The sequence below is a fragment of the Echinops telfairi genome, unplaced genomic scaffold (genome assembly GCF_000313985.2).
Source record: "Echinops telfairi isolate 266 unplaced genomic scaffold, ASM31398v2 ScPeMD7_18;HRSCAF=68, whole genome shotgun sequence".
NCBI classification, from domain to species: domain Eukaryota; kingdom Metazoa; phylum Chordata; class Mammalia; order Afrosoricida; family Tenrecidae; genus Echinops; species Echinops telfairi.
The window spans coordinates 86548587-86573280 of NW_022103915.1; the positions used below are offsets into that span (position 1 = coordinate 86548587).

General features: G+C 37.5%; 1 protein-coding gene across 7 annotated transcripts in view; it reads left to right on the plus strand.

Annotated features, from left to right (window-relative positions):
• HNRNPC (heterogeneous nuclear ribonucleoprotein C) overlaps positions 1 to 18110 on the plus strand; it is a 33306-nt gene extending 15196 nt beyond the window's left edge. For 4 of the 7 annotated variants that reach the window (XM_045287748.1, XM_045287749.1, XM_004698449.3 and 1 more), the window contains 6 exons: positions 4608 to 4722; positions 5324 to 5371; positions 15974 to 16134; positions 17148 to 17261; positions 17498 to 17658; positions 17758 to 18110. In XM_045287748.1, the coding sequence (XP_045143683.1) occupies positions 4608 to 4722; positions 5324 to 5371; positions 15974 to 16134; positions 17148 to 17261; positions 17498 to 17658; positions 17758 to 17841 (683 nt within the window). In that variant the 3' untranslated portion in view covers positions 17842 to 18110. The remainder of the gene's footprint in view (positions 1 to 4607; positions 4723 to 5323; positions 5372 to 15973; positions 16135 to 17147; positions 17262 to 17497; positions 17659 to 17757) is intronic. The other 3 variants (XM_045287751.1, XM_004698447.2, XM_030885011.2) reach the window with 3 other exon arrangements.
• The last annotated feature ends 6584 nt before the right edge of the window (positions 18111 to 24694 follow it).

Genomic DNA, 24694 nt, shown 5'->3' on the forward strand with positions numbered 1-24694 from the left:
ACCCAGGTTTAGGGTGGTTTTACACTGTTGGATGGGTTTGCTATTAGTTGAATTACACAGGTTTGTGCATGTACGCAGGAATAGTTCATACGTTAACATGTATTAGTAAGACTTAGAACATGGGGGTTGCTATGTAATTGTAGAGATTTAGCTCCATAAATAATTTACTAATTGCATGTATGCTTCCACTATTTACTATCCAGAATCATAGTACTTTGCAATTCGTATTTTATGTGTCCATTCACTTACTGGTGTATTAGGAGAAAATAAAATGTTTATAATAATACAGATCCATTTCTTTTTGCTTTTTAACGGATTAAAAATAGCACAGATGGCTTGTGTGCGCAGTCATAGGAGAGGGAGATAGCCTAGTGCTGATAATACCTTGTATTTGTCAATTTAATATTGTTTTCCAGGTTTATATTTAGTGATTCCTAATTAGATGAAATTTTCTAACTACTTTGTTTTGTATAATTCAGTGACATTCACTTTCTGAAATGCATAATGTATAACAAATTTGAATTCCAATGTATACTTCCATCTGCCTGTCTTTATGTTCTTAAGTTCGTATTTCTCTTTAATAGAAATAAAGATTTCAGTAATTCGTGATTTTAATAAATGCAGTTCACATTGGGTTTTAATAAGTTTTAAATTTGAAATTTATCTTTTAAAGATTTTATTGGGGGCTCTTACAGCTTTTATAACAATCCATATGTCAATTGTATCAAGCATATTTGTACATAGGTTGCCATCATTTTCCAAATATTTACCTTTTTTTTTGAGCCCTTGTATCAGCTCCTTTTTACCCCCCTCTTCCCACCCACCCTTATGACCCCTTGATAAATTTTAAATTGTTATTTTCATATTTTAAAAAAATCATGCTTGTACAACTCTTGTATTCCATCCATTGTGTCAAGCACATATGTATATTTGTTGCCATCATTCTCAAAACATTTTCTTTCTACTTGAGCCCTTGGTATCAGCTCATTTTTCCCCCTCCCTCCCCCTGGTCCCTCATGATCCCTCATAAGTTATAATTTATTTATAACTTAATATTTTGTTGTGTCTTATACTGTCTGATGTCTCCCTACACCCACCTTTCTGTTGTCCATCCCCCAGGGAGGAGGTTATATGTAGATCCTTGTGATTGGTTCCCCCTTTCTACCTGACTTTCCCCTTACCCTCCTGGTATCACTACTCATTATTGATCGTGAGGGGTTGAAATTTTTTATAGCTTTTCATATACTGTTTTCTGTTTATTTCATTTCAGCTGGATCAAATAATTATAATTTGCATTTCAGAGATGAGTAATTCTCAAAACCTAACTGGCATAAGTCATTTAACAAAAGGTTAAAAATGAAAAAATAAACCATTATAAATTTATAAATTCATGATCTTAATACTAATACTCTATCCATATTTGGATTTGTGCACATAAAAATTGAAATGTTTATACATGCATTTTATTGTCCCAGTTTCAATTTAATTTGTTAATAGAATAATAGCTTCACACATGCATTTGGCTGGCACAATCAATACTGCTCAACTACTAACTGAAAAGCTGACAGATCTAGCACACCCAGAAGTGTCTGGTGATGTGCTTTTGAATCGTCATGTCCTTGGAAGCCCTATGGTGTTTACTTCTAGTCTGTACACATGGTTGGGGTTGCCATGATTTGGAATACATTTGTTGATTGGTTTGCTTTTTGTTGTTGACTGGGTTTAGGTCATTTGTTATTTTAGCAGCTAAACGTAGTTATTTGATTTGTAATTAAATATTTGGTTCCGGCTTAGCTCAGCCAGTGGTTCTCAACTTGTGGGTCGAGACCCCTTTGGGGGTCAAGCCCTTTCACAAGGGTTGCCGGATTTATAACAGTGGCAAATTACAGTTATGAAGTAGCAACAAGAATAATTTTATGGTTGGGTCATCACAAGGTGAGGAACTATTAAAGGGTGGCGGCATTAGGAAGGTTGAGAATCACTGGCTTAGGTGGAGACTACTGTTCTAAAATAAATGGAGGTTTTGTTTTGTTTTTTAGTCATTTTATTGGGGGCTCTTAACAGTTATGTCACAATCCATACATCCATTCATAGTGTCAAGCACTTTTGTATATATGTTGTCATCATTTTCTTTCTTTTTTTAATCATTTTTTTGGGCTTGGACAAGTCTTAGCGCAATCCATACACATCCATTGTGTCAAGCACATTTGTACATTTGTTGCCATCATCATTCTCAAAACATTTGCTTTCTGCTTGAGCCCTTGGTATCAGAGCCTTGTTTTTCCCCCTCCCGCACGAACCCTTGATAATTTATAAATTATTTTGTCATGCCTTACACTGTCTGATGCCTCCCTTCACCCGCTTTTCTGTTGTCCATCCCCCAGAGAGAGGGTTACATATAGATCCTTGTGATTGGTTCCCTCTTTCTACTCCACCTTCCCCTATCCTTCTGGTATCGCTACTCTTAGGTTTTGAGGGGCTTATCTGTCCTGGATTCCATGTGTTTCCAGTTCTTCTACCAGTGTACATACTCTGGTCTAGCCAGATTTCTCAGGTAGAATAATTTATGAATAAATTATGATACTTCATAAAAATTTTTTCATGTCTTACACTGACCACTGTCTATCTCCACCCACTTTTCTGTTCTCTGTCCCCTTGGAATGCAGTTATATGTATCTACATTATACATACAATGTAGATTGTGATTGGTTCCCCCTTTCTTCTCCCCTCACCCCCAAGATTTTTTCATATTCCTAGTCTTTAGTGTCATAAATGAATTGATATTTTTAGTCGGAAATAGAGGAAAGAACTAGGAGGCAAAATAGAGGTATAAAGAATAGGAATGTACATATGTAGAAATATATATAGCGATAGGGATATATATTTGTATGTTAAATATTAAGGTTGCAGGTGGACATTGGGCTTCTACTCAAGTCTTCCCTCAATACAAGAACACTTTGTTCTAATACCTGTGATGGTCACATTTCTGACATGATTGCTGAAGAAAAAGGTAGGCGCACAAGCAAAGGTAGTGAAGAAGCCTTATGGTGCCCAGCTGTTAAAAGAGAATGTGTCTGGGGTTTTAAAGGCTTGAAGCTAAAACAAGCAACCATCTAGCTAGGAAGCAGCAAAGCCCACATGAAGAAGCACACCAACCTGTGTGACCATGAGGTGTCAGCAGCATCAAGTATCAGGCATTAGAAAACCCAAAACAATCATAATGATGCGAATGATGAACGAGGGGAACCAGAGTGGAGACTGTAGACACACAGAAGGATCACAAGGAAGGGATGAGCGTGCCAGGGAGCATACTACATTCATCTAGTCCTTTAATGCTTTACTCCTAACCCCCCACTATCATGACCCTAGTATTATCTTACCTTACAAATCAACTAGACCAGATATGTATACTGTTAACAGATAAGAGCTATCAATACACCCAATCTGGGACAAAATAATTTGTCGAGAGTAGGAGAAGGAGGGGAACAAAGGAGTTGATACCAAGGGCTCTAATAGAAAGCACATGTTTAGAAAATGATGATGGCAAACGTGTACAAGTATGCTTGATGCAATTGATATATATGGATTGTTAGAGCTGTAAGAGTCCCCAATAAGATATATATATTTTTAGTAGTAAATAGATATATAACAAGGTGGACCTTTTAATGCAACTTTTAACTATACAATTTGATGTCATTAGTTAGGTTGTGCAACCAATACAAATATTTTTCTGTTTCTCATAGTTTCAAAGAAAGCAGTATTACTCATTCCTGCATTCCTCAGTCCCTGTAGCCACTAATCTTTTTCTCTGCATTTATCAGTGATCTATATTTCATATAAATAGAATCATGTCACTATTCCTTTTTGTCTATTCAACGCTTATCCGTGTTAAAGATATATCAGAATTTTATCTTTGTATTTACTGCATTTTGTTGATTTCATCTAGACACTGGTTATTTATGATTTCTACCTTTTTAGTACTGTTAATGCTACAATGAACACAGGTGTATAAGTCTGTTTTTAAGTGTGGAGTATCTAACTAGGAATGGAATTGCAAAGTAATACAGAAATCCTTATGTCTTCTTCATTGTTTGAGGAAGCTGGCAAACCGTTTTCCACAAACTAGTTGTAGTTTCTGTACATCCTCACTGCTAATATCCATACCAGTGGATGTGAAATAGGAGCTCTTTGTGGAGTTGTATTTTGGTAATACCTGTGTGCATGTGTATCCATATTAGATACCATATATTTCAACAGTTCTGTATTCTTGATAATTTAGTCCTTTGTGTAAGTGTTTTTAATTTTTAGTCTTTACATTTTCTTAATTGCTTTCCAAAAAATGCCTAGATCATAAAATATTTGTGCTTGGGCAGTAGATTAACCTGTTTAATTAAGAGTGATTTCTGGAATTTTCTACTTTTCCCTTTTAGTGGGAAATAGTTAGAAATTGCTTTTGAAATTTAAATACTCCTTCTCCTGTCCAGTGTTAGTGGTCAAAATAGGAAGTGACCCTTTTTTAGATTGTATTTTTGGTGGAACTTTAGAGAGTAAATTAGATTCCCATTTAATAATTCGAAATTGCCATTAAGTTTTAATTGTTTTTTCAGATATTAATCTGGCTGCAGAGCCAAAAGTGAACCGAGGAAAAGCAGGTGTGAAACGATCTGCAGCGGAGATGTACGGGTCAGTACCAGAACACCCTTCTCCGTCCCCTCTACTCAGGTCCGGAACTTTATTGTTTATAACTGCATTGTGTCCATCAATGGGCATCTTCTCTATTTGTTTTCTGGATGTGGGGAGGGTTATATATGGATTCTGTTTATCTTTGTAAAAGTAATGCTTCATTAATTTTGTCTTAATATGCCTCCTTTTCACCCATTTACCAGAGAGTTACTAGAATTCTCTGAGATTTTTGCTATTAAAGCTTGGTTTGGTGTAGCATAAATTGAAATCTTTTAAGAGTGTTTAACCTAATCTGAGGAGTAGTAAAAAGTGCCAGGAGATGGTTTAATAATGCTTCGTTGATATATTTTTCAGTGTTCTTATTCTTTTAGTTGTTAGGTTATTTGTTGAAATTTTAGCTAACTTTTATGTGAGTTAATTTGGTTATCACATGTCCAGTGGCCTAAGGCAACATATAGTCCTATTGAAAGAATTTGGGACCTAGTCATTTATTGTGTATGTGTTTGGGTGATACTCCATGCTAATCCTGTTGTTTTATCTATCTGTGTTTTGGCATAGTTTTTGTTTGTTTTTTTCCCATCTGCTGTTTTGATTTTATGCCAACTTCAAAATTAATCCTCTTTGGTATTTACTATTTCAGCTCTTCTTTTGATTTGGATTATGACTTTCAACGGGATTATTATGACAGGTATGTAAAGCCAATTTCAATGTACTTTCTCTGTTTTGCTAAGTCATGTAAGTAAGAATAGGACCTTTCAGGTCTTTTTAATTTTTCTAGTAATAAACAATACATGATCTTAATCAAAGTTGTTCCCTGTCTCATCAAAACACTACTTACAACCCGGTCATCAGCGGTAGACTAAATTGGATGACATTCTTTTTTTATTTTTTATTTTTTTTGGATGACATTCTTTTTTATTTCATACAGTTCCTACAATTCTCTTTTCAAGGTGGGGTGGGGGCGAGACCCATTGCCCATCTGGCAATGAAAACCTTACACAAATTTTATAGCCCCAGTGGGTCATTGTAGTATCACCCACAGTGGCAACTAATGAATTAATGCAAACATTTATAAGGGCATGCATGGTTATAATTTCTACAGTATACAGCTTTTGGTTTTTATACCCCAAACAAGCCATTTTTGTTTAGGTTTAATAAGTGAAGACATGAGCAGCTGATATTAAGGGCTAAAGTGGAAGGAAAATGTTTTGAGAAGAATGAGGGCAACAAGTGTACATATGTACTTGACACATGGATGTATGTGTGGATTGTGATAGAATTGTACGAGCCCCCAATAAAATAATTTTTAAAAATAAGTGAGGACAGTCTGGCTTACATAATTGTGAGAATAGAGCTCAGCATTTCTGTGTCCTCTTCGTTATTTCTCTATTATGTACTTGACATTTGGCTTGAAGAATATTTCATGGTTACTTACCATGTCTTGTTTTTCTATTTTTTAAAAATCTGGTCTGTTGTCACTATGAATTTGGAAATAGAAAAATACCCTAAAAGATGTTCCCTTAGACATTGTATATCTTTTTAGGGTAGCAAACTAATATATATTAAATTGAATTGAATATAGTACACAGCGTAAATAGTAAATAATACCAATTGCTTTAGTTTGAAAGTGTTAGGATTGAGAATGTTGGACTAATTAGTATTTCTTCCTGTGACATTAGTGTTTAGTATTAGAAAATCATAGCATATAAAATTGATAATCAATAGAGTAATCAGTAACCAAGATAATCAATTGGTACATGGATTTACATATTTGGTATTTGAAGAATTTATCCTTGAAGCCTGGAATGATGTATTTTAAAAATAATAAAGTTATATTGCTCTTCTGATAAAAATAGTTTTCATTAAGTGAAAATTTGTTTTCTCTGGCTTGCCACTTTTTGAATTACAACTGAAGCCCTAGCAGGTACAGTGGCTTTGCTTTGGAATGCAAGATTCATGTGCACATAATTTCAAATGATTCCATTTCTGGTCACTTTGCTGATTGCATTTTGGGTTGAACATAATATGTCTCTGAAATCTCTTTGTGGATAACTCTGAAAGTTCATGTGTTTTGTTGTTCTTTGTTTGTATATTTGATGTGTTTTTATTGTAGCAGGGGGTTTTCTGTAGTTAATCATTGGTAGTCCATGAAAGTATTCTGAAGTTAATCATTGGTTTTGGTTGCAGAACCAGGCACTGATTACGTTTGAGCTATCATAATAGTTTGTTATTACTCATGACTTATTTCCCATGTTCTCAATTTTTCTTTAAGGCTTACAGGCTGTCCATTAACTAGATCATCCTTTTCTCTGTAATCATTTGTGTAGTATAAAACCCCATTATATGAAAGTATATGACTAGATAGTTAATAAACTTAAAAACTTCTGGCAACCATTAAATAACAATATATTATGAAATTAATAACTAAATATCCTATGAATATGTACATTGTCTCATAGGAAGATGAATTATTTTGCCCATAGGTTTGCAGCTCCCTCCCTTTAAACATTAAAGTACAGTACTTGCTGTTCTTCAACTTGCATTTGAGATTATTATAATAGATTGTCAAGCAAATAAGGTGTACCTCTAATAGGCATTCCGAGTTTTGAAGGTCCTGGAGGAACAGCCGGTTTTCACTATTGTGTATTTAGGGGTTATAGGAAGATGTCTAGTTCAAAAGAAGGTTATTTCTAAAATGTCAGGAATGATGTAACAGATTAAGAGGCTGTGTCCTGTTAGCTACACACAGCCCCTGGGGAGAGATGAGAAACTGGAGATGATGTTAGAGTCCCGCTGTAAATTTTGTAATGTAGAGAAGGTAGTGAAGATTTAATGGTGTGCCAGGATTTTGCCTCTTACGGCTAATTGTGATAGATATATGCTATATAGATATATAGATAAATGTCACAAGCATGAAGGGAGCTTTAATGATTGGTTGAGTTGTGGACTTTATAGGGAGGGAACAAACAGCTTTGTTATTCTACAGACTTTTTCCAGGAATGGATCCTGGTACACAGTGGAGAAAAGGAGCTGCAATGCAGTAGTGAGAGTCCATTGAAGTGCAAGACAAAAAAGGCAAAACCATTGTATTTCTCACTAGAGTTATTGAGGCTACCATCTTACTCCCTCCTGTTTTCCATTTTTATGATATTCTTGAACAGAACTGAACACTAAAATGGTGTTCATATGGAAGAATGGGCGGGAGGGCATTTTCAAGGAGTCAGTCTTAGTAAACAAGAGGGGATCTGTCCTGGACAGGGTAAACTGAAGACAGGAGGGTTCTTTATAAGTAGGAGAACATACCTAGAGGTGAATTCTGTTTGCCCAGGTACCTCTATTGTGTAAACCTGACATGGTGCTGATAAGTATTTACAGATATATATTAGTAAGATAGTTTTATCCCTGAGTGTTAGAAACACTTAAATACTTGACTGAAAGGTAGTTTGACCCACCTTGGAATGCCTTGGAATATAGGCCTGGTGACTCCTGAAGGTCACAGCTTTAGGAGTTGTACTCTGCGTGTGGGGGAAGGGGCAGGGGTGAGGCATGAGTCGGACTGAACCAGGTCTAAAGTGAATTGTTCATAATATTGACAAATGAATGTTTAGTGACTACTATCCAAATTGTACTGACTGAAGACTAGTCTTATAGCAGGAATTAAAAACCCAGACTAAATAAAGCTGGTGAATAAAGATAAAATCTACAAAACTAACATCTTACAGGGACAGGAAAGATAAAACTCTTGTTATCTTTTGATAAATAGGATTCCAACACAGGGATCCTATATGGGATAAATCTTTAAAAGGAGCATACAGCTGACCTTGCCTACAGAGCTCTGGTGCATTTGAACTTGGGGTTAGCAAGTTCAGTGCAGTGCTGTTGCAAGTGTTCAGTTACTGTGATGTGTTCTATGAGCCCCTAAAAAAATGATTTATTAAAAAATAAAGCAAAAAAAGAACAGTTACCGTAGGAATAAAAAACAGCATGACCTGTTTTCCCTACTGTTTTAAAGGTGCTAGGAGATCTCTGAGGCACAAAATACTGGCAGGAAAACTCATTTGTTTTTGTAGTTACAGACGTGTAGATCTAGAAATCCCAAATAATTACATGCATTATACGCACAAATTTGATTTTTATGTTGAAATAGTTAGACAAAGGATTACCTTATTTAAAAAATTCTCTTAAATTCGGCTTAATTTTCTCTGGTTTTTCTCGTAAAATTTTCAGTCATCTGGTTTTCCAACTAAGTAGGGTTAGGTTTTGATTTGTTTGTTTTTGTGATTTACTGTAGAGCCCATGCAGTTGTAAGAATACAGATTTCTTGTGTACTTGGAGGAACTCCGGTGACAGAGTGGTTATATGTTGGGCTGCCACCCAACAGGAAAACATCAGCCCCTCCAAGGGAGGAAGACGGCTTTCTAGGCTCAGGAACTCACAGGGCCAGCTCTGTCATGTCCATAGGGCTGCTGTGAGCAAGCACCAACTCGATGGCAGTGCGTGGCGATTTTACCCCAGTGGTAACATGGCAGAACGACCTTACTTGTTCTGTGTGAGGCGTGTGTGCACATACATAAGTTCATATGTTAACTTGCAGTCATGATATTGAATATTTAGCACCAGAGGGATTCTATCTCCTGTGATACATTTTTATTATCACCATACTTCAGTTTTTTCATCTCCCTCCACCCCACTCCCTGATTGTTTCTATTTCTAAAATTTGTCATTTCAGAAATGTTACCTAAATGAAGTCAAGAGAATATATCTCTTAGGATTTATTTTTTTCACACTATTTCCCAGAGACTCATCCACATTGTTTAAGGTGTATCATTTCATTATTATTGCTGGGAATTGTTCTGTAGTATACATTCACCAAAGCTTACCTATGTAAGTTGAAGAATAGCTTCTTGACGGTTTCACGCTCTTAGCTATTTGAAATACAGCTGCTTTGAGAAGTTGTGAACAGATTTTGTGTAAACATTATGTTCTTTTCAATTGGGATACATGTCCCGGATTGTAATTGGTGTGTGATAATTGAAGGTTTATAAGAAGTGTGGTGTTAATGGTTTTAGCACTGCTGCCTCCTTGCTGCTGTGTGCTACCAGAAATATAAGGATTGCAGTTTGTTCCCATAAAGAACCCTAGAGTGGTTCACTGTCTCAACTGAAATGGAGTTATTGTTAAAGACATTTTATTTTTCATTTCCCTGTAGCTAAAAGTTGCTTAGGTGTGTATAGTGGATTATACATTACTGCCTTGGGTAACCAAAGGTATGGTTTTGTTTTATTGTATGGAGTCAACTGTGAGTGAGAATAATCTTGATTTCAGGGAGCTTTGGTTCTTTGGTTTGGTTGTAATAATGCTGAAATATGTTTTATCTGTTTACCTGACATTTATGTTACCTCTTAAGTATTCATCTGTTCATGTTTTTTTGCCCATTTTGTATATAGGGTTTTTTTTAGTAACCTCTAAAGCAGTCTTATTTTTAATAATCTCTATAATAGGCCTATGTTGAATATGGGATTTGCAACCCTTTCCACCAACCCCTGTAATTTGTCTTTTTTTTTAATGGGTTTTCTTTAGAGCAAGGTAAGAATTATTTATTTTAAATGAGGAGTGGGAATTTTGAGTTATGGTCTCATATATATGAGCCCTGGCGGCGTGGTGCAGTGATGAGGTTAGGTGCTGGACTGCAATCCACAGGGGAGAAAGACTTGGGCTTTCTCGTTCCATAAACAGAGTAGATAGAGAGCACTGGAATTTAGATGAACAGAGATGGGGAAAGAACACAATAGGAGCCAGCTAAGATGAGGGGCAAGGATCAAGCAGACAGTTGGTGGTCATAGTGAATTTAAGCTCTTTAGTAGCCGTGATATGAGATGTTAACTCGAGGGTGATTTGATAGGGGAGCCATCTGTTATTGGTGGGAAGACTGTTGGACTGGGTGAATGAATGAAAAAGATCCCTGGAGCACTGCAACTTGTGTAAGGGTTTGAGGGCAAGGAGCAGCTGAAACTTAAAACGCCATAGAGAAACGAAAAGTCAGAAGCATAACATGGTCACTGCAGGAATATAAGTGGGCTTCAAAAGTTTGTTGGGAAACGTGGAATTAAAATGTAAAGTATCCACCAATTTTTTTGAAGCCAAGAACCCTCATATTCTTCAGAAAGTAGAGTGGTAAAACCAGGTCAAATGTAGTTTAAGTAATTGAAATAATTAGAAATGTGCTTTTCATTTAGCAATGTGGAAATTAATGGTAGAGATTAATATGGGAGAATTGTGAGCCTGACCTACTGTGTAAAGAGTTACAATATTCAGAAACCCTACAAAGCCCATTCTTCTCGCTCCTAAAGGGTTGCTATGAGTCAAAGACCGTGAAGACTGTGCTTGTGATTTTGAGGGTGTTTTGTTTGAGGTGGTGTTTGTTAGTAGACATCTTTTCCCTCTGTCTGAACCCAAGTGTCTTGGTAGTGTAGTGGATTAGGAGTTGGACTGCTAACCACACGGGTGTGAGGTTCAAAACCCATTGAGGTAGTTCTGCTTAGTCCTTATGGGGCCTATGCATTCTAATCAACTTGATGGCTGTGAGTTTGTGAAGTTGTGGGCAGACACTTTATGTGATGCCATTCACTGTTACATAACTTTGACAAGCTCTAACAGTCAAGGCCTTTTTGTACCCCCCAAAATTAAGCATCTCCTTGTGGTTATCCATTCCCTAACCCCTAGCTTCTGATAACTCATAAATCTATTAGTGTAAGTGAGAAAGACTGTTACAACTTTTACTGATTTGATACAATGAGAGTATATAGTTAAAAGGTTTGATATACCGTACATAATTGACACAATTGACCAAATAAAACCCATCATGGCAATTTAAGGTTTCATCTTTAGTAATATCCAAAATGACATTTAAGGTTTATATTGAAAACGCGTTCGAAAGTCAAAGGCTTACCAATGAACAACCAGAGTTGCTAACCAGAAAGTCAGCAGTAGAACCCACCACTCACTCATAGGGAAAAAGATGTTATATAGCTTTCTGCTCCTGTGAAGATTTGCAGCCTCTCACAGCCATGGGGCAGTTCTACTCTGTCCTTTAGAGTTACTGAATTAGAATTGAAGATAGCGAGCTGGGTTTGTCTTTTTTACTGCAAGAGCAAAAATTCTAACTAGGTTATAAAAATGGGTCATTTGGGGCATATTTTTGTATTATAGCTTTATATTTGGATTGGCAGCCTAAAGTAAACATACTACATTGTAGTATTTAGCAGTTGAGGTTTTCTTAACATATTTCTGAAGGGTTTGTAATCACAATATATGGTAAAAAATAAGCATTTTCAAAATACCGCTTCAGAGAAGTTTAAAGTGGGGGGGGGGGGATACCCAGATGTACAGGTAATGAATGAACAACACTACCAGTTAGCAAAGACTGATTCTTTTAGTATATGTGCCCCTGAAGCAAGCACAACTATTGATTCTTGAATTGTTAAAATCCTAGTATTTGTAGGTCTTAGAGGCTGATATTTTATACTTAACTCATGTAACGTCACCCTTATTTTCAGTGTATAGATTTCCCCCCCAATTATTTTATGGGGAAAATAATCTTACGAAAACCCATCACTCAATTGTGTCAAGCACATTTGTTGCCATCAACATTTTGAAAACATTTTCTATTTGAGACCCTGCTTTCTCCTCCTCTTTTTTCCTCTCCCTCCACTCCCTTCCCACCTTCTGAATCCTTGATCGATTATATTTTATTTCATGTCTTAACACTGTTGTCTCCCTTCACCCACATTTCTGTTATTTGTCCCCTTGTGTGGGGGGATGTCCAGTTGCGTCTACTCCAACCCCCTTCATTCACATCAGTATAATTGTTTTGGATCTTTTGATACCTGACCCGTCCAAACCTCATGATCACACAGGTGGCTTGTTTAAATTCCAGCCTTTAAGATCCCAGACACTATATTGATTGCGGGGCACCATCAGCTTTCTTAACCACATTTGCTTCTGCACCCATTTTGTCTTCATTGATAAGTGAGTACATAGATCTTTTGTATTCTTTTCTCACAAAAATGTTAATAAAGTCATTTCTCATAAAATGTACAGTTTTTTAAACTCTTTTTGGTGGGTAACCTAATATTTATGAAAGCCTTGATAGAACTGTGAGGATAACTATTTTACTAGTAATAATTTACTTTATGAAGTAATAAATTACTTTAGTAATGATTTAATTACTCTTTGAATAAGAGGCTAGTCATAGCCTAGGAATTAATATAATTAGGTTGACTGAAGTAGGATGGAGTACATTGTTTGGAACAAACCCCCCAAAATTACTGCAGCACAAAATCATTCAGGCGGGGCTTTAACAACTAGTGTGGTAACCTTTGTCAGTCACTGCAGTGCTTGAGGCACAGCTTTCTATTCTCTCAATTTGGGATAGGAGATTTCTCTATCTAGAAATGGGGGTGGGGGGGCTGTTCTTTGGTTCCCTGCATAGTCTATACAGCTGTGTTACACTGTTTGCGCCATCGTTTCCTCTAGCTATATTGCCAGGAGTACAATTTTGTTATTCTTGGGTCTGTGCCTATTTTTCCTATACTCCTATAAATGAAACAGAAAGCATTCACTCCCCCCAGAAACGAGCTCACTGTGCATTCCAGATCTGGTCCTGATTAACTCACATAGCAGGATGTATTCATCTTACTGTAGCTCAGTCGCTTTAAACTTTTTTTTTTTTAATTTATAGCATCGTTCACAGATTTTTTCATAAACAATTTTATGGAAGCCTTCTGTATCCTAAAGACCAATCATACTTTTCTAAAATAATCAAATGCAAAGTGGAAATGTACCGTGAAACAACCCACTGTAGATAAGTATTTTTGTGCACTTGATTGTGTTTTACTATAGTTTTCAGAACTTATAAGCATTTTTGGTCAGAATTTCAATTTAAGAAGCTTATTCCAATTACATATTTAATAACTGACTTGCTAATGTACTTGTAAGAAAAAACATTTTTAATTTTTTACTTAAGTCATGTTTCTTTACTTTTTTGATAACTTTTAATAAAAAATTATTTTATTGGGGTCTCTCACAGCTCTTCTAATAGTCATGTTGCCTTTGTTTTCAAAATATTTTCTGATTGAGTTCTTGGTATAAGCTCTTTTTTCCCACTTCCTCCCCCCTTTTGCTCTTTATTGCTCTATTGTGTGTGTGTGTGTGTGTGTGTGTGTGTGTGTGTGTGTGTTTAAACATTTATTTATTAAACACTTCATTGGGGGCTCATACAACTCTTATCACAATCCATACATGTGTCCATGTGTCAGCACATTTGTACATTTGTTGCCCTTATTCTCAAAACATTTACTTTCTACTTGAACCCTTGGTATCATTCCTCATTTCTCTTTCCCCCTCCCCCCAATTTTTATTTTTTTAAAGATCATTTTATTGGGGGCACTTACAGCTCTATAACAATCTGCATATAAATTGTATCAAGCATATTTGTACATGTTGCCATCGTTTTCTAAACATTTACTTTCTATTTGAGCCCTTGGTATCAGCTCTTTTTTTCCCTCCCCTTCTCCCATCCTTGTGACCCCTTGATAAATTATAAATTATTATTTCCACGTCTTACACCAACTACACTCTCCCCCATATGGTTTCTGTTGTTCATCTCCCTAGGGGGTGGGGGTGTCGTGGTACTTTCAGTATTCTTCACCATATGTGGTAGTTATATAATTTCATGTCAGCTTGAAGACATAAAAGTATAGGGGTGGAGTCTAGCCTGTCAATCAGGTCACAGCCTGATGATGCCTATCAGGTGTGTCCCCCCCCCCTTTAATTTTTTTTTAATTTTAGTTTTTTGATTGTTTGGGGTTTTTTTTTTTTTTAATGTGTGTACGATCCAGTACATGGGTTACATTAATTTTGATAAGTAATCAGCAACATTATACCTAGTCTTTGTTACCTTTGTTGTGCATTAATAATGCACATCTGACTGAAGTGTGAGGTAGAATAATACCAGTAATTGTCGAGGGATGCTGTCTTTTTTTTTGTGCCATAGCTCTCTAGGGGTCTGGGCAGTTAGGCCACGGTGTGCTTTGACTGTTTTGTGGCAGTTTGTTAATGACGTGGCCAGGCCATCCTATTTTCACACTGTGCTGATTTTTTAAGCACTTAATGGCCAAATTTTCCGGTGTGAAGGAATAGTCACATTATTATTGTATATTTGGTTTTTAAAAATCATTTTATTGAGGGCTCATACAACTCTTATCACAAACCATCCATCCATTGTGTCAAGCACATTTGTACGTTTGTTGCTCTTATTACTGTTTTTATGTTAGTCCCAAGTTGAAAGTGTTTTCTCATTTCAGTTTAAAATTACCCACAAAAAGCAATGAGTGATTTAGCAACAAACATACATGATTTACCCTTTGGCACATGACTGTGTTTTCAAAAGCCAATGAACAATAGTTTATTGAAATGCAATGGAAACATTTTCGATGGTGAATTACATGTGAGAACCTATTAAAGTCCATATTTAAAGTAACAACAAGATTGGGGCCATTTAACATCACATTTTTGTTCCTTAAAAACACCTTTGAAGTTAGGTAAAAACCAGTTGTGGTTTAACCAGGATGCCCTATGAAACTGTGACCCCGTACATTGGAATCAAATCCCATGAAGATTATACATGAGCCGCCTTGGCATCTACTTTTTTTGTTTTGGGTCATTATAAATATATCACAGATTTGCAGATTCACTTTTTTACAAGTATGTAATTTGCTGGCATCCTTCTTTGATGTGATTCTACACCCACCCACGCCCCGTCACTCAGTACTTCATTGTCTAATAATGTGCTTATTACACTCTAGTAATCATGATTTTTTTCATATGCGTCTGTTGGTAAAAAAATTTTAGATTTAAAATTAAGACTCTCTTGTAGACCAGTTAATCTTGTCTTCATGTGAATGGTTTTTTACGTAGAGAATAAGTTAAAGATTAACCCCTTTTATGGGGAAAGAGTAATGGTTCTGCTAATACAATACAGAGAAACCTTTTATTTATTTAATCATTTCACTGGGGGCTCGTACAAGAGAGAAACCTTTTATGTTCTGTGTTAAAGACCAACTCTATTATTTGAAATATGTGTGTGCTTAAAGAAAAGTTATATTTGAAATAATTTTTCAAGAAAGGATAGTTTTGCTGGCTTTATCGAGAGATAAGACTGCTTTATCAGGGATTATATTTTGCTGATGTAATGTTGGTTTGAAGGAATTGTTTAACTTTTCTTTATCAGGATGTACAGTTACCCAGCAAGAGTTCCTCCCCCTCCTCCTATTGCTCGGGCTGTAGTGCCCTCAAAACGCCAGCGTGTATCAGGAAACACCTCAAGAAGGGGCAAAAGTGGTTTCAATTCCAAGAGTGGACAGCGGGGATCTTCTTCCAAGTCTGGAAAATGTATGTATGATTGCTGCTTTCTGATTCTGATGTTGGGTAATGTGTTGAACAATTGTAAGACGTTAGTGAATATGGTTTTGAATGATCAGAATGGTGACAGTGAATATAGCAATCAAACCTTGTCTTTTATCGCTAACATCTTGATCATAGGAAGAAAACCATTCGGCCTTAGTGAATTTAGGCAGAGTTGAAGCATTGGTAAATTTCATTGCAGTGTGCCTGTTTTTTTTGTTTTGGTTTTGTTTTTCCAATTAGTATTTCAAATAGTAAATCATCCAGTATTTGAGTCCCAGGAGGACTTATCATTTCACTTTTTATATTGGGCTCCTTTTATTGTGAAAATAGTCTTATGAAGGTGGTCAAAGAGAGTAGAAAGTTCCTTTGAAGTAGAATTGGTCTTTTCACAAGGATGATAAAGGAACCTACCTGGGTGGTACAAAATATTTAGTACTTTGAGTCCCATCCAAAAGTTTCAGTGTTCAGATTCCGCAAGGGATGCTGTGGTGATCTTCTGAAAGCCTCAGGACACTGGAAAACTTAGGGCATGCAACTCTACTTGGAACATTGTAGTTCTCACTGTGGGTGGCTTTTTTGTTTACATGTGTCTGAAAGCTATTTCTGGGTGCGGATGGTTGGGACTAAAACTGAGCTGCCAACGAAAATGTTGAAGCTGCCCTATTTCCACCCCCCATTCATTACTTACTCTGGTTGCATTTTTCCACAGGGATCTCCTTTTGTTTGCTATTATAATCTAGTACAGTGGTTCTCAACTTGTGGGTTGTGACCCCTTTAGGGGTCGAACGGCCCTTTCACAGGGGTCGCCTGATTCATAACAGTAGCAAAATTAGTTAAGAAGTAGCAATGGAAATAATTTTATGGTTGGGGGGTCACCATAACGAACTCTATTAAAGGGTCAGCATTAGGAAGATTGGGAACCACTGATCTAGTAGGGTATATTTTGTGGGGAAGGTAGTTTCACTTGATGCTAACCTAGGGTTTTATTTCTATTAAAGTGAAAGGAGATGACCTTCAGACTATTAAAAAGGAGTTGACACAGATTAAACAAAAAGTGGATTCGCTACTGGAAAGCCTGGAAAAAATTGAAAAGGAACAGAGCAAGCAAGGAGGTATTTTTTTTTTTCTGCTTAAAAGGGAGTGTAAAGTTGTGTTGAAAAGAGTATATTTTAAAAAGAAAGAAAAGCGTATATGTTCACATACTATAAAGCAATTGTATATGATACTTTGGGAGTTTGAATTTTGAATGACATTTGTGTAGGAGGATTTGAGTTTGTGCTTCAGTTACATAACCATGAGTGGAGATTATCTATAGCCAGTGGACCTTACTTGCCCTTCTCTTCTCCAGTAGAGATGAAGAATGAGAAATCAGAAGAGGAGCAGAGCAGCAGCTCCCTGAAGAAAGATGAGACTAATGTGAAGATGGAGTCTGAGGGGGGTGCGGATGACTCTGCTGAGGAGGGGGACCTACTGGATGATGATGAAAATGAAGATCGGGGGGATGACCAGGTGAAGACCGTGGGAAAGGAAAGAAAGAGGTGGTGGAGGGGGGATAAGGGACACATGGAGTGCCTCTAACTCCATCCTATTTGTGTCTGTTTCTCACAGCTGGAGTTGATCAAGGATGATGAAAAAGAGGCTGAGGAAGGAGAGGATGACAGAGACAGCGCCAATGGGGAGGATGACTCTTAAGCACACAGTGGGGTTTAGAAATCTTATCCCATTCTTCTTTACCTAGGCGCTTGTCTAAGATCAGGTTTTCCACCAGATCCTCTCCCCTAGTGTTATCTTCAGCACATCTCACTGTCCTTCCCTTGTCCATTAATTCATATTGCCCTGCGCCTAGTCCCACTTTGGCTTCTTTTGATGCTCCTAGTAGTTACATTAAGTCTTTCCTTGTAATTTTTTGCTTTTCATTTTGATACCTCTGACTTAACAATAAAAAGGATGTATGGTTTTTATCAACTGTCTCCAAAATAATCTCTTGTTATGCAGGGAGTACAGTTTTCTCCATATTATGAGTTCAGTACTTGCTTCCCTAACTGCAAAGGCATTCTCACTTAGTTGAGTAGCATATGAGAAGAGTTTTGAGTTTTAGGTATGTGTGCCCCACATGAGAGTGCTGTGTGGGGCTGTTCAGCATAATGTAACAATGTGTTTTTTGTGAATGAGAGTTGGCATGTTATGCATCCTCTAGAAAATAGTGATAGTCTTAAGATTTGTTTTCTAAAGTTGATAGATACTGTGGGTTATTTTTGTGAACGGCCTGATGTTTGGGACTTTTTTTTTCTTAAAATAAACCTTATTAAACCAGGAATTTGGAGGAAACAAAAAACCCCGGTTTTTTTTTTTTTTATGTATTGTTCACTTTGGATTATTTGTTTTACAGCTGTCCTCCACAAAATCGTTAGCATGTGAACTAGGTATATTTTGCTTGGACTCTCATCGTGTGTATGAACATAACACTACTAAATTCATTGGGAAGAGGATACTGCTTCAAGGAGACAAATAATTTTGGTGATTGTTTTGCAAAATTTCTTTTAAATATAGTCAGGAGCTCTAGTCTGCATTTCCATTGACGCTTTTGCCACCTTTTTGTTCTTAAACATAAAAGGGACTCTAACGTACCACAAATTTAGTAAATTTGAAACAGCTTGGAATTGAAATATTTTCATTTTTCCCTTTCAGTTACTTATATTTCTTACCTTCTGAACCTGATGCCTACTCAGGTAACTAAGAACATAGTGGAGGGCTTTAAATTAATTTTATATTTTATTAAAAATCCAAACCAACCCCACTGCCATGGCGCTGATCCCAGCTGTGCCGGGCTGTACGTCTTTATCGCAGCATGCAGCTCCAGCTTCTCCAGCAGCTGCTGAGTTTGAACCACTGGCCTTTTCGTATTTCAGAGAATATATTAATGACATCCGTGTAAATTTTTGTCCTTATATCCAAACTTCATTGCTTCTACGGATGGGTTTATTAAATTTTTGCCAGCACTGTGGTTGCTTATCAATGCTAAATGTCTTAATTTTTGCTTTTTAGTTCCACTTACGTAAAGCAGGAGAACACAGTTCACTTACTCTTAATGTACAAAAATTCAAATTTCCCAGTAGTTTCCATTTGTTACAGAGCATGCAACAAAGTTTTCTCCATAATGTGTGATCAAGGATAAGGTCTGTTCTAAGCTAGGATTGGGAAGTGGAGAAGGTTGGGTGATTTAGAAGTTCCCTCAGAACGCTCATGTTAAGTGTTTTGTGAGTATTTGGGCCTTGCTGATTTAGAGTAATGTAAAGTCTTTTTCTCCTCACTGCCGTTGAGTCACTTCTGACTTGTAACCTTGCAGAACAGGGTACCACTGCCCGCCCGCCCTCGCCCCCACCCCACCCCCACTCCTCGTGAGCTTTTTTTTAAAAAATAATTTTATTGTCACAACTCTTATCACAATCCATACATACATCAATTGTGTAAAGCACATTTGTACATTCATTGCCCTCATCATTCTCAAAACATTTGCTCTCCACCTAACTCCCGGCATCAGGTCCTCATTTTTCTCCCCGCTCCCCATCCCTCATGAGCCCTTGATAACTTATAAATTAATATTTTGTCCTATCTTGCCCTGTCCGTCTCCCTTCACCCACTTTTCCTCGTACTCTCAAGGAGTATAACGCTGTGGCAATTTGGAACCAGTTCATCTTGTGTTTAGAAGCTGAACACTCCACTAGCAATAGATTTGAAATGCTAAATGAAAGGGATATTTTTTCCCCTCTCTCCTCAAGCCAATTGTTTTATTTAGCCCTTCAAAGAAGTAATTTGTAATTTAGCTGTAGTGGTTTTTGCTTCTGGTGAACATGGGACCACCAAATTAATGTTGATTCCCTTTAATTTACAAGGGGAAATCGGTATGATGTAATTGATGCAAAAAAATTAAATGGAGTCAAATGTAAACTGAAGAATGGCATGGATGAGATGCAGCCAATCCCTTCAGCTACGTGGTAACCATAGAACAAAGATTTTAAAGAGCAATGTTCAAGAATAAGAGGGGAATCAAAATGAGGGCACAGATACCAACTTGCGAGCACTGTTCAATGTGACCCAGATACAATGACGCGAGATTCTTTGTGAAAGTATTTGGGAATTAGTTTTGTATTTCATGAAATTACTTTTAAAGATGTACTTCGTTCTGGGGATACATGACTGGTCTGTGATGTTACCACTTTTATTGTAGTTGTCGGTCAGTAGAGACTCAGGTGGTCTGAGAGTGAAATGATAGCTACACTGATTCCTAAGGCTAGTTGCGCTTTTTAATGTTAGAAAGGTTCATTTGCATAGATGTCAGGCAGGCTTTGAGTTTCTGACCCATTTAAAGCATGTAATTCATACACTTACGGATAAAAAATGCATTTCACTTGAATTTAGAGGAATTTAAGAAGAAAAATAACCCCATACTCAGAAAACACAGCAGGTAGCAACAGTACTTTTAAGCAGGGGTGTCAGACTGGTGGCTCCCAAGGTAATTTTTTGTGGCCCACAATGCTCTGAAATAAAATGAAAATAGAAAAAATTGTTATGAAGAAAATGGTGCTATGGGGAGATTGAGGTAATTCCCTCGTTACATTTTACTTCAGAGTATCGTGGGTCACAAAAAATTACCTCAGGCTGTGTGCAGCCAGTTTGACACCCTGCTTCTAAGTATAGATGAGGACATTGATTTGAATGAAGTGAGTTATAAATGGAGTTAACATCAATTGACGGATTTTATAAAGGAAAAGGACTTTATCACGAGCATTCCTCAGAAAGCATGAGTGGGGTTCATTCTAATCTGGACACTATCTTGGAAAGTGTTTGTGTTTGGGAGAACTTCGGGATAAAATAAGTAAAAATGTGAGGCAGTGGTTTAAGCATTACAAATTTGAATTTCCATTCATCACATCTTAATGGCATAAAGTAAAGAGAAGGCTTCAGTATTTGGTTACTCGTATAACTTTTTTGGAAAGCAAGGAGGTGTCCTGAGGATGTGAAATGTACCTATTTAGAGTGTTAATTTGGAAAGTCTCGCCCCTACTTAGATTGCTATTGTCAGGTGCCTCATGCTGACTTCAGCTACCGTAGAAAAAGTGACTACTACTGCCGCAGCATCACCCCTGTGCTCACGTCCATCATGACAGATGCTGGGCCATTCTTCTCTTGTGAGGAAACTCCTGGACCTTCGGAGGCTTCACCAGACAAGTCTGTAGTTACTGGTTGTGATCCCTCTGGCGACGCTGTTCTTCTGTTGTGGCCCATAGGTTTTGTTGCACACTTTCCAGAAATAGAACCTCCAGCTTTTCTACAGGCTAGAAATTCTGAAACCTGAGCGTCCCTCTTGGTACTTTCAATACTCGGGGCATAGATTTATATTGTAGTTTTATGATAGCAACATGCCATCCATCTTAGTCCAGTAAACCGACAGGAATGTTTGGTCACTTGGGACTAGAACTACAGTCATGTGGAGAAAGAGGGAGTAATGTGAATGTGGTAGGTAAGCGACTGCAGTGTTTACCAGGAAGCGATTAAGACCCAAGATGGGTAGATAGAAGTAATACTCATATTTGTACAGAACATGTCAGATTATTTTTTAATTAAACAGGAATAAAGGTGTGATGGAAGTAAAAATGATTACTACAGATTTTTCTCAAATCTAAAATGTTTGAAATGGTGGGGAAAAGGTGTTAAAATTTTTTTGAGAGAATTGTCACTGTGATTACCCATTAATTTTGTCTAGATGAGTGAGCTTTTAGAATTCTCATGCCAGGTTCCATCTCAGGTTAATTTTAAATTGCTGTTTTAATATAATTATTTTGTTCTGAGACGAGGAGCCGTTGCACCAAGGGGCGCCAGAGCATGGGAGGTTGACGAAGGGCGTAGGGCTTTCTGGGCAGTTTCCTGATGGCCAGCTCACGAAGTAAGTCAGAGCCTGGACCTGAGTGAATGGAGAGAACCTTCCTGGACGTCCAGTGTGGTATGGGGAGAAAACATTTCTCAATCCTACCGGTCTTGAATCTGTGGTGGTGAAAATGTTGTAGAAAGCAATGTCAACATATTTGGCCACTATTCTTGCAGTTAGCCCTGCCCTTGACTGGGTACCGTGACTGGAATTTACTTTTGTCTAATTTTGGTTTAATTGTTCATATTGAGTAGTGCAGTGAGGATATCGAACAGTTTCTTTTGAAAGAATAGACTTGATTACCAACTCAGGGTTTTTTGTGAATAAATCTTACTCTTTCCCAAGGTGTTTCTTGTCTTCGTTTTATTCATAACACATTTGTAGACAGCTGCTCATAAGTTTGTTCATAGAATAAGATTGCAAGGCATGTTGCTCACGCTTTCCTTTTGCAGGATTGACTGTTGTCACACAGGTTGCCCTGGCTCCAGGGAGATGCCTTTAGCAGAGTGTTCCGTAGTCATGGTGGTGCTATTCATGTTTGAACATAGAGAATGCTAGCTTGTTACAGCAGCCTTATGTATGTTAAGTGGCTCACTGTGTCACGGTAATGAAATGGATTCTAAATCTCAGCCTCTCATCATGGGTTTCAGACTTCAGGGATGAAATAAATTGTGCTTCTGAAACTGGTGTACCAAAGAATGGGAGGGGCAGCAGCCTCTGCAAACAAAATGGGGAAATATCCCCGCATTTTCCTCCCTCTGCCATCTACTGTTACTGAAGTCATTCATATAAACGATTACAAAAGCATGTTATTTAAAACTGCAGGCTAAGCCCTGAAAAATTAGTTTCCACGCATCCTAGTGGAGCATTAGAAAAGCAACATACATACAACTTTCTCCTCCCACCGCTCTGGGATTTGTAGAACCTCCTTTCTGCCCGCTGAAAGGAGCCCTGGTGGTATTGTGGATTGAGTTTGGGGTGGTCAAGTGACGGTGATTGAAACCAACTGCCCGCTGGGTAAAGACAGACATGCTCCTGCCCGGATATGTACTCTTGGGAGTATTAGGGAGCAGTTCTGTGTGAGTGACAGATTGGAGTTTTCATTTTGTAGAATACCTAAATTCAACGACTCCCATATTTTTTACCTTGACTTTTTGTTAGCTGCTATTAGTTACCATACAGGCATGCAAATCAGAATGGCTGCCTGCTGCAATTTGGTCTTATGTATGAAAAAAGGGTATTTGCTCCACAGATGCATGAGTTGGGTACTCCAGAACTCTCCTTGACTTGGTGTATAGTGTGCCAACCCAATTTCTGAAACCCAAGTTTATCATCCTTTCTCACTTGGAACCTGCTAAACTTGCCTTTTTCTGAACAGAGAAGACTAAGCAAAATTCGTGGCAGGTGGAGTGGAACCTTAGTGTTTCAAATGAAAATCTAACTTGAAAAACTTGCATGGGCTGAGAGCCATGAATCCTACACAAAGTGACAAAAGTCAGGCACCACAATGCTTGTGTCCTTAACGCTTAAAAATGTGGTGGGCTTTGTTTCCTGTGATTTATCAGTGCAATATAGCAATGGCTCCAGAGAGAATGAGTGATGACAGCAGTAAAGCCAAGAGGAAACCAGACGGCAGGACCCGGGTAGCCCTAAAACGGCAGGATTCGAATCAGTTTCTGCTGCTCTGGTTTGGGGGTTGAATTACAGCTAAGCTGACATCAACCTTTTTGGTAAAGTTTAGTGATAAAGCAGATCATTAACCACAAAATGAGTTAAACCATGGAAAAGATTGAAGAGTTACTGTTAATTGGGAAAGTAAAGCAACACGATGGTAACATTGTGGCTTAATGAAAACATTTTAGGGTGCTGAGCAGCCTGACGGGTTCAGTCTGCCATGACTTGACAGGCACGGAGTGAGTACAAACACGACACCCGTGAATCCGTGGGTCAGGTGCTGGATATGGAGGTTGAGGTATTCAAACTGGTGAAACTTGGACTTTTTTGGGAAAATATTCCTGAAGCCTATGAGAGAGGCTCACTTTTGTGGGAATGTTAAAGTGAAATCCGTGTTGCTTATTCCAAAAACCCATGAGTCTTAAAAATAATTATGTTGATTTTTTTAAAAATGTCTTATTGTCTAGATATTTTAGGGGGTACTTCATAAACCATCTAGGGCTGTTACCTTTGTGTTAAAAGTCCTGGAAAAAGTGAGTTTATAAGTAGTTTTCGAGCCTCAAAACCCATTACTTGATTTTCCAGTTATGAGAAAAATATGTTCAGTTCTTGAACTTTAAGGTGTTCAAACGTATTTGGAACGAATTGACTTCTACAACCGAGGAATCAACTGTATTCAAGTAATTCATGGAAATTTTGAATTAAAAGATGGCATTTGCCCACATTTTTAAAGTTTTCTACCTCAACTCTGCTATTTCTGTTTCCTGTCACCTGGGAATAAGATCTTTTTTGTCCTAATAACTACCTAGGGTTATAACCATTCTTGTTACCCTTCAAGTTGAGTCTGAACCAAGTGCGTAGATTAAAACTATTGTCTATGCTCAGTGACCGAGCTCCCTAAAGCTGGTTTCCATGCCTGTCTTGAAGTACCCCTGAGGGGGTTCA